At 34.9% G+C, this 19,216-nt stretch overlaps 1 protein-coding gene across 1 annotated transcript in view; it reads left to right on the top strand.

Moving 5' to 3' along the window:
* The window catches only part of EYS (EGF-like photoreceptor maintenance factor), a 1,804,868-nt gene that overhangs the window by 147,587 nt on the left and 1,638,065 nt on the right, over nt 1–19,216 (top strand). Inside the window, 1 exon segment of the mRNA XM_089333540.1 lies at nt 4,259–4,509. Within this exon segment, the coding sequence (XP_089189666.1) occupies nt 4,259–4,509 (251 nt within the window).

Genomic DNA, 19,216 nt, shown 5'->3' on the forward strand with positions numbered 1-19,216 from the left:
CAAAATTTATTTAAATAAAATTTTAAAAAGTATTTTTGTTATCAATGCATAGACTGTTCTTAGGTATTCAACAAGTACTTTCTTGTACTTGTTGTACAAGAAGTAGTGGTAGCATATAATACTCAAATTGATCTTTGATTATAATATGAATATAATTCACAGAATTTATTAGTGCTGCTAAAACAAAATATAATTAAGCAAACAAATTAAAATACATCAGCACAGGAAAAACTGTCAAAGATGAAGAGAAAGTCTTTGGAAATGAACTGAAGATAAGCATAGATTTCATTTAAATGTAGACTTATAAATTGACAATTTGAAAACTCTGATCACACTTATTAAACAATATGAATAAAGACATTAGGGTGAATTCTAAGTATATCAGTTTTCTTAAGAGGAATATTGGAGAAGGTATTTAAGAATGAATTAATTTATTAATTTAATTAATTCATTTAAAAAACATTTATTTATTTATTTATTTGAAAGGCAGAGTTACACAGAGAGAGGAGAGGCAGAGAGAGAGAGAGAGAGGTCTTCCATCCGGTGTTTCATTTTCCAGTTGGCCACAAGAGCAGGTGCTGCACAGATCTGAAGCCAGGAACCAGGAGCTTCTTCCGGTTTTCCCACACAGGTGCAGGGGCCCAAGGACTTGGGCCATCTTCTATTGCTTTCCCAGGCCACAGCAGAGAGCTGGATTGGAAGTGGAGCAGCAGGGACTTGCTGGTGCCCATATGGGATGGCGATACTGCAGGTAGCGGCTCCACCTACTACACCACAGTGCCAGCCCAAAATATAATTAATTAAAAAAATTAACAGATATAAAAAACTGAAGATATACTGAAAAAATTATAAAAAAGAAAGTTAAAAAAGAGAAAGATGAACAAATATTCTAGTGTTGTAATGTTAGAATAATTCAAATATTCTAATTTTCATTAATATACCAAGCTATCAGTGGATAGTGTATGAAGTTGTCCAAAGATTAACTGAAATATATAAATTTTAAAAGACAACGAATAGAGGATAAAGACCAGGCAAACATCGCAAACTTTAAGGTATCAATCACAACACAAATCAATTATAAAATAAAGAAATCAAATGTAAATCACATAACAAAACCAAAACCAAAAAACATCAATAGATATGTATGATTGAGATCTATTAGAGCACCTCTAATATCAAACTAAAACAAATGCTATTCTAATTCAAAATATTCAATATAATAATTTTTTTGACAGGCAGACTTAAGACAGTGAGAGAGAGAGAGAAAGGTCTTCCTTCCGTTTTTCACCCCCCAAATGGCCGCTACGGCCGGCAAGCTGTACCGATCCGAAGCCAGGAGCCAGGTGCTTCCCCCTGGTACCCCATGCGGGTGCAGGGCCCAAGCACCTGGGCCATCCTCCACTGCCTTCCCGGCCACAGCAGAGAGCTGGACTGGAAGAGGAGCAACTGGGACTAGTACCCGGCACCCCAACTGGGACTAGAACCCGGGGTGCCGGCGGAGGATTAGCCTAGTGAGCCACGGCGCTGGCCAATAATTTTGTTCATGAAGATTAAAACAAAGAAAAATTAAAAACATTGCAAATACATTAATTAAGACAATGCTGTAACTTTATATATGTATATGTGTGTGTGTATTTAGACATATGTATGATGTATTAATGTAGGATTCAAGACAAAGTATTACTCCAAACACAAATTTGTATAAGTTGTTCCATTTTAAATAATTGCTACTATGATAAATAAAAAAAATAAGAAAACTACTCCTTTCAGAAGATTAAATAGTATGTATGATTCATTTTTACCATGACATATTTTGAAAATAATGTGTCTAACTTAAATTGATATCCAAGTATACAAGACATATCATTAAATGAAAGGGGCATATTTCAGAGCATTATATTTGACCAGGATATGATTTTCTTAGAAAAATAATAAAATAGAATATAGGAATAAATATAAATGGCTAGGGATGTAGGTAGGCACAGCTGTTGATATAACAATAATTAATGCTATATTATAAAGGATTGCACAAAATATAATAAATACTGATAATTTCCCAAATATGTGTAGATTGTCAAACATTTTTTTTGAAAAGTACAGAAGTTTGGAACAAATAGGTTAATCTTTAATTACAATCCAACAAATTAAGAAAAGATGAATATACAAGAAAATGTGTACTTTTGGATACTTGTTGTCTCTAAACCCATCATACAGATTTATGAATATAGTGACTTTTGATTTTGATTTTCAAAAATAGTAACTAGTCAAATTACTTAATATTGCTCACTTAAACCCACTGATATGTTTGTGTGATTATCTTCAGTGCCCTTGGAATCCCTGTCAAAGATACTGAGAAATCTCAGTAGCTTATTTTGGGCTTACCATTATCACTACGATTTAGTTTTCTTTCTCCTTGTGCTTTGTCTTTCAATTTTATACACAGAATTCAAAGGAATATCTATGGGGATTTAAATAATGTATGAAAACATCATCTTATAATTTGTATTACATTAGATAATGCTGAGAAAGAACCCATTACAATTTATTGAATGTATATGTACTAAAATTATTTGTACATGTGTTCATCTTTGTATCAAGTGAAGAAATATGTAAAAAACTCATTTCTAACTTCATAAACGATATCTCTATTTTGTTAATAATTGACTTAGATCAATTGAACTTGCAAGCATTTCAAATACATTTACATGCAATGTAGAGTTTTATTTCACAGTTACCTTCATTTAATGGAAACTATATCAAAAACTATTAGAAAAATATATTGGATATAGATTGAAATTAGTGTAAAAGTTTTATATATATTATTAAAGTAAAGTCGAAACAAGATTTAAGAACTCTCTTAAGTCAATATTTAAAATAGTAAGATTGAATCCATAAAATTCATTATATATTCATGAATATAGATATATAAAATTGAAATTTGTGTAAAAGTTTTACATGTATGTTATTAAAGGTGTTCAGCCCCCAAAAGATTTCAGTGGTCATGGCTGAAACAGGCTGAAGCCAGGAGCCAGGATTGTCTGCTGGGCCTCTCAGATGGGAACAGGGGCACAAAATTTGGGCCATCTGCTGTCTTCCCAGGTACATTAGCAGGGAGCTGGATTAGAAGTGGACATCGCTGCAGGCGGTGGGTTAAACAGCTATGCCACAGTGCCAGCCCCAGTATCATAGCTTTTGAAAAATCACTTGTTTATTTTCACTTTCTTTGAACAGCAGACAGAGAAAGAAAAAGATACAGGGAGACAGAGACAGAGACAGATTTTTCATGTGTCCTTCATTCCTTGAATACCTATAACAGTCAGGGCTGGGTCAAGCAGAATCCAGGAACCAGTAGTTCAATCTGGGTGTCTCATGTGGGCAGCAGGCACTTAATTAATTGAGTCATCACTATCTACCTCCCAAGATGCACCTTAACAGGAAGTTGGAATTGAAAGTAAAGTCAGAACTCAAACCCGGGCACTACAATATGGGATGTGGTCGCCCTCTTAACTACTGCTCCAAATACCTGTCTCAAAGTTTTTTGATTATTTCAGAATATAATAAACAATGCCTGGCCTTGCCCCTCAGTTATATTTTAGATGAATAATTGCATTGAGTGACAAATCGTGATTGAATAATTTGTTTTATATGTGATATGTATATACACATGCCATAAATATTCTGTCATTTAGTATAATCCGAGGTTATGAAATTATACCTAATACAGTTAAGTGGAAGAATATGTATTTGTGTCTTGCTCTGTTTTATATCAATGTTCTTTCCACTCATCATTTAGACAAAATTAAGTTTTGCCAAAGAGGGCACTTGCTATAAGACTATTTTTAATATACACCTTACAATCATCCTTATTAAATAATTCACCCTAGGGCCACGTTGTGGTATGGTGGGTAAGGCTGCAGCCTGTGATTCTGTCATCCAACATAGGTGCCAATTTGTGTCCTGCCTGCTCCACTTCCCAAACAGCTCCCTGCTAGTGGCTTGGAAAACACAGCCAAGGATGTCCGCAAGTATTTGGTCCCCTGCTACCAGCGTGGGAGACCTGGAAGAAGCTCCTGACTTTGTGACCATCTGTGGAGTAAACCAGCAGATAAGATCTCTTTGTCTCACCCTCTCTCTAAACTCTGATTTTCAAATGAATAAACAAATCTGAAAAAATAATTCATGCTATAAATTAAAATGTGACTTACATATGTTGAAATAAAGTATATAGCTGATTTTTTTTTCTTTTTGCATGTCTCAGATGCATTTGTACTGCTGGTTATGTTGGCAGATTCCGTGTTGTCAATGATGAATATTGGGTAGGAAACCAGAGTTCACCAGAGCATCGACTCTTTCCTGCCCATTTGCACAACTGCAACTGTAGCTGTCTGCAAAGATATGGAAGAAACAACAGTGGAACAGAATATTATAAATCTGTGCCCTGCAAAACTGGAGCAACCAGTATACATTTAAGCGGATATTTCTTCTGCAAGTGTGTCTCAGGATTTGCAGGCAAGTATTTCCAAACAAATCAAATTTTCTAGTGGATAATGCGGTTAACATATTTGTTTGACATATCTCAAATGTGCCTAATGATTGGTATTGCAAACTGCTATCTCATTTGGCAAAGTAAAATGCCTTCACTTGAATAATTGGATTGCTTCTTTGGGCAATTTCATCGCTGACTACACAGACTTGCTCATGCAAATGAGGCTAATAAGGCCAGGTTAAACCATTGAGAATATGATGGTTTATGTCAGGGGTCTGAAGAGAAAAACAGGCAGCTATAACTTGCTAATAATTTTGCCCAAATAGGCTCAGTCCTGCACTTCAGTCTCCGCTTTGGCTGCATAAGCACATTGAGTGCCATTTTTCCTTAGTTTAGGAATAAAACTTTGGTTTCCGTGTGGTCTACATCAGTTGGATGTCCTGAAATTAACAGGACATAAATAAAATCATAAACACTCTAAATTCCACATAAAGTTATAGAGGACAAGTTTCATAGTGACTGTATGGTAATAAAGCAGCTTTCAACATAAAGAAAATCAGAAATTAAGCTTTCAAATTTATATTGATCCCATCCTTGGTCTTTTGTTGAAGTTATGCATGGTAATTACAAAACTTCTTTATTACCATTGTCTTATAAAAGGCAATACAGAAACCACACAGGAAATATTTTGTCACTTTTATTTATTTATTTTTGAGATTTATTTATTTACTTGAAAGTCAGAGTTACAGAGAGAGAAGGAGAGGCAGAGAGAGACTGAACCATTTTGGCTGGTTCAGTTCCCAGCTGGCCACACAGCCGGAGCTGTGCCCATCCGAAGTCAGGAGCAAGGAACATCCTCTAGGTCTCCCACACAGGTGCAGGGGCCCAAGGATTTGGGCCACCTTCTACTGCTATCCCAGACTTCTACTGCTATCCAGCAGAGAGCTGGATAGAAAGTGGAGCAGCCAGGACTCAAACTGGTGCCCATATAGGATGGCGATATTCCAGGCGCCAGCCCCAATATTGTCACTTTTAAACCACACAAACTTAAGTAAAACATTTTTTAAGTGATATTTATTTTAATATCCCATTTTATTGAGCAGAACAAATTCTGAAAGTTATTTGGATTTCCATCTTAAAATAAAATATATTTTCCCTATTTGGTATTTAAAGTAATATGTGGAAGGTTTTAGAGGCAATTTAAAAAGATAAGTTTCAAAAATGGAAATGGTGATAACATTGGAATACTTTTGGTCCAGATTAGCTTTTTTAAAGGTAAAAATTTATTTGATGCACAACTTCTGGCAAGCTTGCTCAAAGTTGCTCCCATTAATTCATAGTCAAGCATGTTCCAAGTAAAAGTAAAATAACAAAAAGATGCTAGCTTTATGAAAATATATGTACATAAATACGTATAATTCTTGTCTTAGAAAATGTTTTATAACAGATTATCTTCTAAAATCAGTAAATGCATAAAATTATACATGTTGGGATTATACATAGGAGGAAATAATGAACTTAACTTTTCCTAATGCCATTACTAAGAGAATGTCATTTGATGCACAATGTTTTTCTACAGATACATACTTATGTGTATATGTATACATAATCAAGGAAGAAGCTATCACTGTATATATCAAGGCTGTAACTTGGTTGTGTAGTATGATCAATAAATGTGTATTAAATGTACACTCCTCACACAATTACTCTACATATATACATAATGTTGTTGACACATAATTTAAAATTGATATTTCCCACTTCCTTAGCTGAAGATTTAAAAAAAACACATTTTTAAAGTTGAACTCAGCAAAATATTCTTAAACTCATATTACCAACAAGATCAATGTCCTCTTTATTTTTCATTAATTTTATTACCTTGATAGGCAGGCAAGCAGGCAGGCAGAGATCTTCCATCTGCTCGTTCACTCCCCAGACGCTTGTAAAAGTCTGAACTGGGCCAGGAGGAAGCCAGGAACCCCATCTTGGCTTCAGGCAAGGGTGGGAAATACTCAAGTACGTCAACTATCACCTGCTGCCTCCCAGGCTATGCATTAGCAGGAAACTGCGTCAGAAGTGAAGTAGCCTGGACTCTAACAGAGCATTCTGATATGGGCAACTTAGCTGTTGTTCCAAATCCTGTTCTCCACCATTTTTTTTTTTTATCTTCTATAAGGTCTTTCTCTTTGCAGCAAATCGTAAAACTCTTGCAGGTTTCCTCTGTTCAAAATTTTCATTCCAACTTGTACAATGAGATGTCCAGGAACTAATCCATCTAATTCTTCCTAGTGACACGGAGTAAATCCCATCGGAAGCAGAATATTGGTGTTGGGGGGCGGGGGTTGTGTGTGAGAACTTAAAAGTCCATGTCCCCCTCCCCCTTTTCTTTCCTTTTCTCTCTCTGGTCCCTCTGGCTTCTATCAGTTTTACCTCCCTTTAGCTGGATTCATCTCCCTTTATGACTTGCACCTGATTTATGACTTCTCGCCTTGGTCTGATCTTCCTTCCCTTCCCTCTTTCCGTTTGATTTCTCTTCATGCCTCATTTGGTTTTTGTGCCTGCATCTAGGAACTCATGTGTTTCTTCAGAAATTTGTTCACAGGCCATTTTAAGAGTGTTATTATGCCTTTCATAGAAGGTGGAATCACGTTTTCTTCTGGCCGCTATAACCCTGGGGGTCAGATTTAGGGTTACAATTAAATTTCCAGGTAAAATATCAGTCTCTGAATCGGTAGCTCCGAGTATCACTAATTTCATTGTTCATGAGAATAACCTGGAGGTCTTCTTCGGGAAGCATTATGGTTAGCCCCGCCTCCTGAGTTTTTAATTCAGTAGGGCCCAGTGTTCCTGGGGTGGTGGTTATGCTGCTGGTCTCTGAAACTCGGAGAAACACTGTTCTAACCCAACAAATATTCTTCACGAGAAGTGCTTGGGTGGATCTGAAGAAGTAAAATTCACGTTTGGGTGAACAAATATTATGCACAGCATGCAGAAACTACCTACTCTGTACTTCTCTGCAGGAAAACAACCCCTGGAATCAGAAGCAGATACCTTCACGCAGTTAGGCCATACGCTTGTATATTGAATTAAATGTGATTCCATTTCTGTTACCTGTTATCTAAAATTCTACAAAAAGTTTAAATTCTGGGAGCAATTCCAATGGATTTTATTTTGGGGCTGTAACCTGTTTGGAATCCCCATGCTTTCCCTTCATATGCTATTTTAGTGTTTGAATTCACGTTTTTATTTTTTAAAAATGTTTTGACACTTCAACCTAGCTTTTTTCTCAAAACTTATGTTCAAAATAATACTCACAGCTAGAGGTTACATTCAGCTATTAGTCTGAACCGTTTTGTAGGAAAATCTTGGTCTTCATTTAAATATTCTGAGTTTGTTCTGATCATGTTCTCAGTAACCCCATTTTCTACTACTTTTCTTAATAACTGGAAGTCTGAGAAACTCTCCTCTGACCAGTATCAAGGTTGCTATACACAGTTATGCCCAGGCTTTTCCTATTTGCAATGTACCTGAATGAAGTCTGTTGCTTGTCTTTTTATCTAGTTTCTATGAGGATCCTATCCTAAAGCAAACTCCTTCTCTGCTACATTCACATATTGTAAACTTAACTTGCAAAATCTGTGGTTCATTATTCTCCCTAGTGCTACCTAGACAGCTTTCTTTTTAAGTTTCCTTGGCAATCCAGATATTTCAAATTCCATGTATCAAGTGTTTCACGGACCCTCTTTTGCTTTCCTTATATCTTAGTTTCTATTTTGGTAGTAGATAAATAACCAGAGAGCTAATCATTCTCTAGATGAGTTAACTCCCGAATTTCTAGAAAGGGGCCACAGAAGTATTTTCCGTTCCTCTTTGTCAACTCTGTACTCATTTCATATCATAGAAAGAACAACTTCCCTTATAAAAGATTTGCATTTCATGTATATGCGTTTATAGCTTCTTGTATATATTTTGTATATGCACTTATCTAGATGGTGAACATTACTGTATATTGGTATTATAGATATATTCCCTATTTTGAATAGCTTCAAAGTACTTACTTAAATAAATACATTAAACTTGGCATAGGAATCCTGGGTCAAATGAAGTACATGTTTGTTGTTGTTGTTGTTACTAGTGTTGTGGTTTTGGTACAACCAATCTCTTTGTAGACATTATATGCCTAGTAGTAGTATATGATAATGTTTTTATCTATACATTCATCATGCCAAATATTATTATAGTTCTGAAATTTTTCCAGCCTGATATTCAAGATTATATCTAATTTTTATTGTCATTTTTGAAATAATGAAAAGATTGAGTATATATAATGTAATACTTTTCTAGGTGGAATATTGTTTGTATTGGTAACTGTGTTTATGCCTTTTAGTTCTTGTTTCCAGAGAAATAATGTATTCAGTTAAGGATGGTTTTTTATTTCTTTTTCTTTATTTGTTGGTTTTATGATACTGCTTAACACCATTTGAACAAGTTCCTAGAAAAAGTATAATCGTAACAGTGAAAGTGGACATACATTGCTTTTTCCAAATTTAATATAACTTTAGATTGTGTTATTTCTACACGTATTTAATTAAAAGTCAGGTTCCAGTAACCCTTGGTAATATAGTGTTGTCTTCACAACTTAGCATATGATGTATTTAATGTTAATATATTATTCATGTACTAAGGCTCATAGAATTAGAAAAAAGTAATAATATTTCTTTTTTGTGAAACACCACACAATTTTTGAATGGAAAAAGAAGAAAAAGTTAAACATAAATTATCAGTATCATCAGGTCTGTTTATTATATTTAATATCACATAAAAATTTATACCCTACATTTTAAAATTCTTTGTAGTCTTGAGTTGCTTGATATTTGGTATAATATACTTAATGGAATTTTAAAGTTTTCAGTTGGTGTGAGTTCTGTTTTGTTGGTTTGTGTATATGTAACTGTGCAAATATATATTTTCATGTATATATAATTATAGGAAAATACAAATCAAGTGTACAAAGCCTGGAGAGGCTAAAAGAATCTTCTGCCCTAATTGCATTACCACCTTATATTACATACTAATCTCTCTCTGGAAGCTGAACATCTTTTCAGAGTTCTTCTAACCCTAACATTGGGCATGTATGAAAAGAGGAAATAAAATACCAACCTATATGAAGAGAAGATTGAAAAAGACGTAAGGTTTTCACAGAGATAGTTGTTGCTAGCTGAATCAGGACCAGAAATTGGGCCATTTGGCAGAAGGAGTATGATGCACACATATATCATTTTACCACCATTTCCTTTGGAATACTCCACAGTGTACAAGTGGGCTCAGCATCCATAACTAAAACAATACAAATATTTAGTGTCTAAAATGCATATATTTGGTCATCCACTTGGGAAGTGAATTGGTACTACTTCTGTTGAAAAGCTGCTCATTTTCATTAGTATAAGACAGTTATTTTATAACACTTTAATATAGATGCTTGACATTTAGTAAGCTAGTTCTTTTGGAGTGAATCCCAGATGTGCCTACAATTCGAAACAACGTTGAATATTTTGTGTTGCCAGATCACTAATTAAATTCCTGCATATAACCTTTTTCTTCCTGAAATGCAACATTTAGTAAATTATTTTATAATTATGCAAATAATGTTTTGTATAGCTTTTGCATTTCAATAACTTTGAGAGAACCTACCATTTAGAATTAAATCCACATCTGAAATGCACTTGTATAGTACTGTAACTGAAGAATTGCAATTCAAATAACAAACTCTACTTTTAACAAGGCTGCATTCTTTGCTGTTTTAAAAGTCACATATATTTGTGTAAATTTTATGGTTTTTTTTTTATAGATGTAAAGTTTAAATATCTATGTTCACAAAGGATGATTAAGCATCTCCCAGAGTGAGGTTATTTTTTCATAGCCTTTTCTTCAATCCTACTTTTCAAAGCTGTTTCTATGATGCCTAGTTCATATTTGTTTGGATAGCCTTCAGTTAGCTCAGAGTATAGAGATCAAAGTAGACAAAAATGTAATTCCCGTTATTATTTCCTTAATTTCACTGGTACCTCACTCAGACAGTAAATAGAAGAATATGCTGTTAATAGGATCAGATATATATTATATAACTAAACAAAATGAAGTTTAGAAAGCAGTATCAGAATTTATGAGAATAATTATATTAAAATATTGGACTTTTTTGGTATGTTAAATATTGAGCTGCCCCATCTCCATTTTCTCTTCTTTACAACAGAATCACTTTACCTCTACCTGTGCAAAATGACAAACTTATGAATGAGGGACTAGTCATTGAGTGAATGGCTCAAGTTGTGACATAGATTGTGAGACATATGTGATATTTTTCTGATCCTTTTGTTAAATTCTGTTTGCCTTGATGCAAATTATAAGATATAGGAATTGAAAGATAGGATTAAATTATGTTGTAGGGCTAGCAATACGAGATAGAGAAACACACACACAAAATAAATGTTTAGATGTGTATGTAAAGAGAAATTTGTAAATATATTTTTCAAAAAGACATTTAAAATTAGGTTCATGTCTGTCTTTTATTATTTTAACTAATTTATTGATGCATTACTATAAAGTTTAAAGGTAAATATATTCAGAGAGAATCGAAAATTTATCACAGCATGAGTGCTTACGAGAATAGGCGAAATGGTAATTATCATATACATGGTAAAAAATACTATTTTGGGGGTGGGCATTATGAAGTAGCAAGTAAAGCCACTGCCTCTGACACTGGCATTGCACATGTGTGCCAATTCCAGTGGCAACTGTTTCACTTCCTATCCAGCTTCCTACTAATGTGCCTGGGAAAGCAGCAGATGATGGCCTGACTACCTGGCCTCTGCACCCACATGGAATACATTGATGAAGCTCCTGGTTTTGGCCTGGCCCAGCCTCAGCTGTTGCGGCCATCTGTGGAGTGAACCAACAGATGGAGTATCTCTTTCTGTCTCCCTTCCACCCTATCCTCACTCTTTCTTTTTGTAACTCTGACATTCAAAGTTATATATCTGTATATCTATATATATAATGTATGTATTAAAGATACTATATGGAAGCTTAGAGAAGTAGGAAAGAAATAAAAAGAATACAAGGGCATAGTATGCGTGAGTTTAAGCAAATATCAACTGTACAAAATGAAGCTCTCTTGAGAAGCTTTCAATGCATACAACATAACATATGCCAAAATAGGCATATGTGTCTAAAGGATATTGAATATGGTTAAGAGAGTTCAGACCTTTACATTGTGTGGGGTGTGATACAAATACCAATTTATGTAAAAACATGGTAAAATAATTATAAAGTTGCAGTTCCTAGTGTAAGCCCATAAGAATAACAAAAAGGTATGTAGAGGGGAGAGAAAGTGGAATAAAAAGTAACTCATAAAAAGTAAAGTTTGTGAAAAAGACAAAATAGAACAGATGAATCAAATGGAAAATAGTACATGAATATATTTCAACCTAAATTTAAAATTAAAATGGGCTCAAATCTCCAAAGAAAGTTAAAGGTATTAGTAATATTGGACAAATAAATACTCCTGGCATAACTATTAATTGGGAAACTTTGTTTATATGAATATAGATCATAATGAACTTAAGACTAAAATTTATGCCAAGTAGCTAATTTCAGATTTAAAAAGTTAATTTTAGGATTGTTTAGAATTTATTAAAAAAGATGTAATATGGGCCTCTAGCTCATTTATGTGTACATGTTTGTGTACATATTTATTTAGGTTTATTATAATTCTGTTTATGAAGAATTATAGGAACCTGGTTCCAGCACTTTACTACACAACAGAACCAGAAAAGACATGATCTACATATGACAGAGACTAAGGATGCCAAATTGTTTATTTGAATGTGTTATACATGTGTATTATACAATAATTTTAATTATGCAGCAATTGAGCAATAACTGTATCAAAAGAGATTAGAGATTGAGATAGATAGATACAGATCTTAAAATATTTTTCCAATAAAACTTATGTAGGCTAAGAATCTAATTTCTGAGCTTATAACTTCTAAGATCTACAATAAGAGACACATTAAGGAGACTATTTTGGGTAGGTTAGAATTTCCCTCCTGCCATCTGGTTATCCAAGAAATTTTCGTTGTTAGCCCAGGAAACCTCATGATGGAGAAAGGCCAAAGCAATCAACGAATAACCAGCTTGGTCATCTTCCAGAATACTGGAATAAGACTAATGTCCAGCAATACCTGAATAATATCTTCTCCTGATTCTTAAAAACATTACAGGTTAAATATTACTATTGTTGAATTCTATTCCCTTACTGTCAGGTGCCAGGTTGCCTCTACATTCATGATTCAACATTATATGTCAGTAATATTCTGGATTTGTATATTTAGGGAATTTTCTGTCACTAATAATTTTCCTATGGCTTGACAACATACAATTTATTGATGTGTTTTAATTTTCAATTTTCTCACAATATTTTATTCTATGCTGCACTATATGAGCAAACTTCCCAAAGCTACTGACGGAAAGTATCTTTAAGAATATTTTCTTTTAAGAATAAAAAATAACATGGCTTTTCTTGATGGCAGGACACTTCTTAAGAAATTTCTAATCTGAACAGACTTCACAACTGCTGACTAAATATAAAAAGTATTATAAAACAAGCAGAAAATGCAAGACAGGAAAAGATGCATTCTTGGCATTTCACAGAAAATGATGTGATTTTTCCATCTTCTGTTATTTTGGATAACACAGAAAAGCAATCTAGTCTGGTATCACAAATGAGAAACTCAGGAATTAGCATTTAAGTTCCATGGAAAATAGATAAAAAACACAAATTATTCACAATACAAATAGAAGAATACATTTGCAAAGTAAAGTTTTTGGGAACTAAGCAGACAGACATTAAATATAATCCAATTGTCCATTTATTATTTAAAGTTTAACATAGATTTTGCATTTTTAGAAAAAAATCCACAATAAATTTTAAAACTACTCTCATATGCTTCATTCTTATGAATAAATGTGGAAGTTTCAAAATAGCAGTTTCAAGGGAGTATATTAACATTAGACATGTAACAGAAAACTATGGTTGGGCAGCAAGAATCTATATCACATCAGTAGATATTGAAGAGAGCAATTATTCCAATTCATCTTAACATAAAAGAAAACCAGAACATCAAACGTGTACAATTAATGTGCATATATTTTAAAAAGATAAGAAAGATTATTTTGCTCTTTAGGATAATATTTCACTGTATTTTCATTTAGTTAGCAATAGAATATCTAGCAATAGAATATAGAATATCTCTTACCATTTGAACATTAAACAAAGAAATATATGTTGTAATTTACAGAATAATCAAAACTTATGGTTATTATCGATTGTCAGTTAAGCATATTAAATGTTTTAATAAAGTTATGATCAGTCTATTAATTTAGCTATCTTCAACTTAATTATGCTTCCAGGAATTTATTTACTTATATACTAGATATTAAATAAAATAAAGTCACATAGACTAATTATACATTTAATTCAATTAGTTATGCTGTAGTTTTCATATTTATAAACCAAATAAATGATTGTTTATCACAAAAATTCAACCTGGTTATATCTATATATCAGGATGTTTTCAAGGAAGCATAGAATATTTTAATTATATAGTTCAGATGATATAACTACAGTGTAAGTATGAATTAGCAATTTTAAAGAAGTTTAAAGACATGGTAAAATTAGTATATAAAATGTTAATCCTGTTTGATGTACACTTAATAGACAATTGATTGCTCTTTTCCCTCAATATAACTATAGTGGCCTAATTAATGTAATAGCTGAAGATTTATAAAATGTTATTGAAAACAAAATGCCAGAACCATATTTCTCCCATAAGCTATTTTTAGCTGAATGAAAAACTAGCTATTTTTAAGGAGGATGAAGATCATGAAGTTTGGTTAGATTTATTTGAGAATATGAATTTTTTCCATTACCTGGCAGGAATCATCTTAAAATGTGTGACTAGAAATAGTCTCATTCCATCATATGAACCAGGCATGAACACAGAGGCTAAAACTGAGCTCACAACCACAGTGGAAACGTGCTGTATGTGTTATTTTCTTTGGGAATTTCAATGGATCAGATGTCTTTCCACTATTCTTGGAGTGGTGGTCCATTATACCGATAGAAAACTTAGTACAGCCAGGTAAGATTTTGTAAACAGGTCTTAACAGTGTCTGAGCAGATAGTAAGAATAAAGTTAAAAGCTATTGTTTTACAAACAATAACTTAAACACTATATTCCTACAGTAAATTTTATTGGATTAACTGAATTATCAAGAAAAATATTGGGGCCGATGCCATGGCTCACTTGGTTAATCTTCTGCCTGAGGTGCTAGCATCCCATATGGGCACTGGTTCTAGTCCCGGCTCCTCCTCTTCCAGTCCAGCTCTCTGCTGTGGCCCAGGAGGGCAGTGGAGGATGGCCCAAGTGCTTGGGTCCCTGCAACTGCACGGGAAACTGGGAGGAAGCACCTGGTTCCTGGCTTCGGATCGGCGCAGCGCTGGTTGTGGCAGCCATTGGGGGAGTGAACCAGTGGAGGGAAGACCTTTATCTCTTACTGTCTATAACTCTCTCTCTCTCTGTCTGTCTCTCTCACTGTCTAACTCTGCCTGTCCAAAAAAAAAAAAAAAAAAAATAGAAGCAATCCTACATACAACTGCTCTAGGGGATGGGGATCAGTATCAAATATAAAATTTACATGAACAATGTAACTGTATGATAATTATGTGTCAATTGATTTTTCTGAAAACAACCTTGCTCTACATTTTGAGTGCATTTTGGAGCAACATATTACAGATAATCCATGAGCAATTAAATAAAGAGCAATATTCAAGAGAAAAACTTTCTTCTAGGATTTATTTATTTGAAAGGCAAAGTTATTGAAAGAGGGAGGGAGGGAATGAGGGTGAGAAAGAGAGAAAGAGAGAATCTTCCATCCACTGGTTCTCTCCTTAAATGGCCACAATTGCTATGGCTGTACCAGGGCAAAGCCTACATGGGTTTGGGGCGGGGGGCAAGTACTTGAACCATCTTCCCCTATTTTCCCAGGTGCTTCAGCAGAGAGATGGATCAGAAGTAGAGCAGCCAAGACTCGAACTGGCACCCGTATGGGATGCAGTCATTGCAGGTGCAGCTTTACCTGCTATGCAATAATGGAGGCCCCACAAACGAAAAACTCTTAAAGTTATCTTCATGGGACTGTGCTTGTAATATTTTTCTTTTTTCTTTTTAAAATTTATTTGACAGAGTTATAGACAGTGAGAGAGACAGACAGAGAGAAAGGTCTTCCTTCCTATGGTTCACTCCCCAAATGGCCGCCACGGCTGGCACTGCGCCGATCGAAGCCTGGAGCCAGGTGCTTCTTCCTGGTCTCCCATGCAGGTGCAGGGCCCAAGCACCTGGGCCATCCTCCACTGCCCTCCTGGGCCACAGCAGAGAGCTGGACTGGAAGAGGAGCAGCCGGGACTAGAACCAGTGCCCATATGGGATGCCAGCACCTCAGGCAGAAGATTAACCAAGTGAGCCATGGCATCGGCCCCAATATTTTTCTTGATAATTCAGTTAATCCAATAAAATTTACTGTAGGAATATAGTGTTTAAGTTAAAAAGCAAATAAAATGATTAGCAAAACATAAGCTTTATTAGATGTCATGTATTTTTGTCATGTCCATATACTGAGTAATAAAATATTAAGTAGAAATAGTGTACCTAGAACTTTTTTGAGATTTAATTTCTTTACTTACAGAGATGTTGCGAGAGAAACAGAGCTCCCATCTTTTGGTTTTCTCTCCCAGTGTCCACAATGGCCAAGGCTGGGCTGAATCAAAGCTGCAGGATGTGAACATATTTCAGTCTCCCACCTAGGTCACAAGAACCCAATCTCAGGGCCAGCAAGGTGGCTTAATCCTTTGCCTGGGGTACCGGCATCCCTTATGGGCACCGGTTCTGATCTCGGCTACTCCTCTTCAGATACAGCTCTCTCCTAAGGCCTGGGAAAGCTGTGGAGGATGGCCCAGTGCTTGTGTCCCTGCAGTCACTTGGGAGACTAGGAAGAAGCTCCAGGCTTCAGATCGGCCCGTCTTGGCTGTTGCAGCCATTTATGAGTGAACCAGCAGATGGAAGACTTTTCTCTCTATCTCTTCCTCTCACTGTCTGTAACTCTACCTCTCAAATAAAAAAATAAAATCTTTAAAGAAATAAAGAACCCAATCTTTTGGGCCTTCACCTCTTTTCATCAGGGTCTGCAATAACAAGGAGCTAAATCACAGGTAGAGCTCAGTATTGAACCCAGGCACTTGGTATAGAATGCAGGCTGTCTTAAGTACTAGATGAAATGTCCACACTGTACCTAGAATTTAATATTGAAATGTAGAGGTGCCTTCACTGAAAGATATTATCAGGGCTGGCATTGTGGCATAGCAGGTTAAGCTACAACCTGCATTGTGGACATCTCATTGGGGTGCCAGTTTGAGATCTGGCTGCTCCACTTCTGATCCAGCTCCCTGCTAATGCACCTGAAGGAGCAGAGGAAGGTGATCCAAATACTAGGACCCCTGCATCCATGCAGAAGACCTGGATGAGCTCCTGACTCCTGGCTCTGGCCTAGCTTACCCTGGTCATTTTGACCATGTGGGGATTGAACTATTGGATGGAAGATTTCTCTCTAACGCTGCCTTTCAAATAAATAAAATAAACCTGAAAGCCATTATCAATAGGCTCTTTTTAAATATCTATAGCATGAATTATTGATAATAGAATTGTGTCACCTCATTCAATTCACCAAATCATGGAGTATATACAATGTTTATAAGACAAAAATTGACTATATTCCTTGAGTAATATTTCCTGTTTTTTGACAAGTTGATTAATTTTTTAACAATTATACACAAGAACATACTTGATAATTGTTTTTGTATAATCACCTGTTTTATTTAATATTTGTTATTTTTTTACTTTAGGTATATTTATATGTTTAACGTATTTCTTTATTGGAGAGGCAGACTGAGACAGACAGATACACACACACACACACACACACATTGGGAAGGAGGATTTGGGAGAGAGGGGGGTGTGTGGAGGGAGATATCTCTCATCCAACAGTTCATTATGCCAATGCTGGAACAGCTGGGCACGTGTTGATCAGAGCCTGGATTGAGTAACTCACTGCATACTGTATACTCTAATGTGGGGACACAGGTGTCTTAAACCATAGGCCAAATATCCATGTCCATTCTAAATATTTTTAAGAAATTTAATGTATTTTGCTCATTTTAGTTCATTATCAATTATACAAAGTTTGTTGGAAATTTTAAAATATTTATTTTAAATATTTTAATTACATAAATAGTACATAAAATTAGAAATAACATGTTGCAGGTAAAAGATAGGATTATCCTTTTTCTTAGTGTATATTCTTCTTCAGAACCTAGGAAACTCCATTGAAGTGACTTTGGAATTGAAATGAAGAAGTACCCAATGTAACTTACGTGTAATCCATACCTATTCTTTGTTACATAGTGCCGGTAAAAATACGACATTCACTCTGATGCTGTATGGGAACATCGAGTCCTAAGCCTTTCTTAGTTAAGTTTTCAAGTAAAATACTGCCATATGCAAGAATGATTGCACATTCAAATATACTTGTATGTGATCTTTCAAAACTATGCAGCTGCAAGCATTCACAGAGTTATATTGAGACTGATCTTTCTGAAGTACAAGAAAATAACATAACGCACATGCTCAGGACACTATTTCCAACATTTACCACTCTATTTCAAAGCCTAACATCCAGTGATTAGGCAAAGACTTTAATTATTCTGCAATTAGAACTATAAACATGATGGGTTACAAAACAAAGTTATTTTAGTTATAATAGAAAAACAACTATTCCACTTAATGTTAATTTTACCTTAAATTTTGCTAGTTTTACTTATAGATAATACTTTCAATCAAAGTGGGTGAATATGAAATAAATTTATTCTGAATAAGAATACTCTGTTAAAAATTTTTATTTGTTCAAATATTGAGAAATACTTAGATATACAGATTTCAGATTTTCCAAGCATCATTCTATTGAATAATGCATACAACAAAACCAACCAACATGAAAGTAACACTTCACTAGTGAAATATCAGATTGATCAATATTCTGAAATAACAGATTATAGTTTTTATCAAAAGTATATTTAAAAAAGACCTAATTCAAGGGTAAATAACAAAAAATCATGTAAAATATCTTATAATTATTCATCAAAAACTCATGAGAAAATCTTATACTTATTTATTGGTATATCAATCAGTAATTAATATATCTGGAAAAATAGAGTATTCCAAAAATATACATGTACAGTGTACTTCAAGATACCTACAACCTGCAGGCATTTGTTTTTTTTTTTTTTTTATTTTTTTATTTTTTTTTTTTGACAGGCAGAGTGGACAGTGAGAGAGAGAGAGACAGAGAGAAAGGTCTTCCCTTGCCGTTGGTTCACCCTCCAATGGCCGCCGCGGCCAGCGCGATGTGGCCGGCGCACCGCGCTGATCCGATGGCAGGAGCCAGGAGCCAGGTGCTTTTCCTGGTCTCCCATGGGGTGCAGGGCCCAAGCACCTGGGCCATCCTCCACTGCACTCCCGGGCCACAGCAGAGGGCTGGCCTGGAAGAGGGGCAACCGGGAGG

The sequence above is a fragment of the Oryctolagus cuniculus genome, chromosome 5 (genome assembly GCF_051225735.1).
Source record: "Oryctolagus cuniculus isolate XC-2025 breed Fujian yellow rabbit chromosome 5, ASM5122573v1, whole genome shotgun sequence".
Taxonomy (NCBI): domain Eukaryota; kingdom Metazoa; phylum Chordata; class Mammalia; order Lagomorpha; family Leporidae; genus Oryctolagus; species Oryctolagus cuniculus.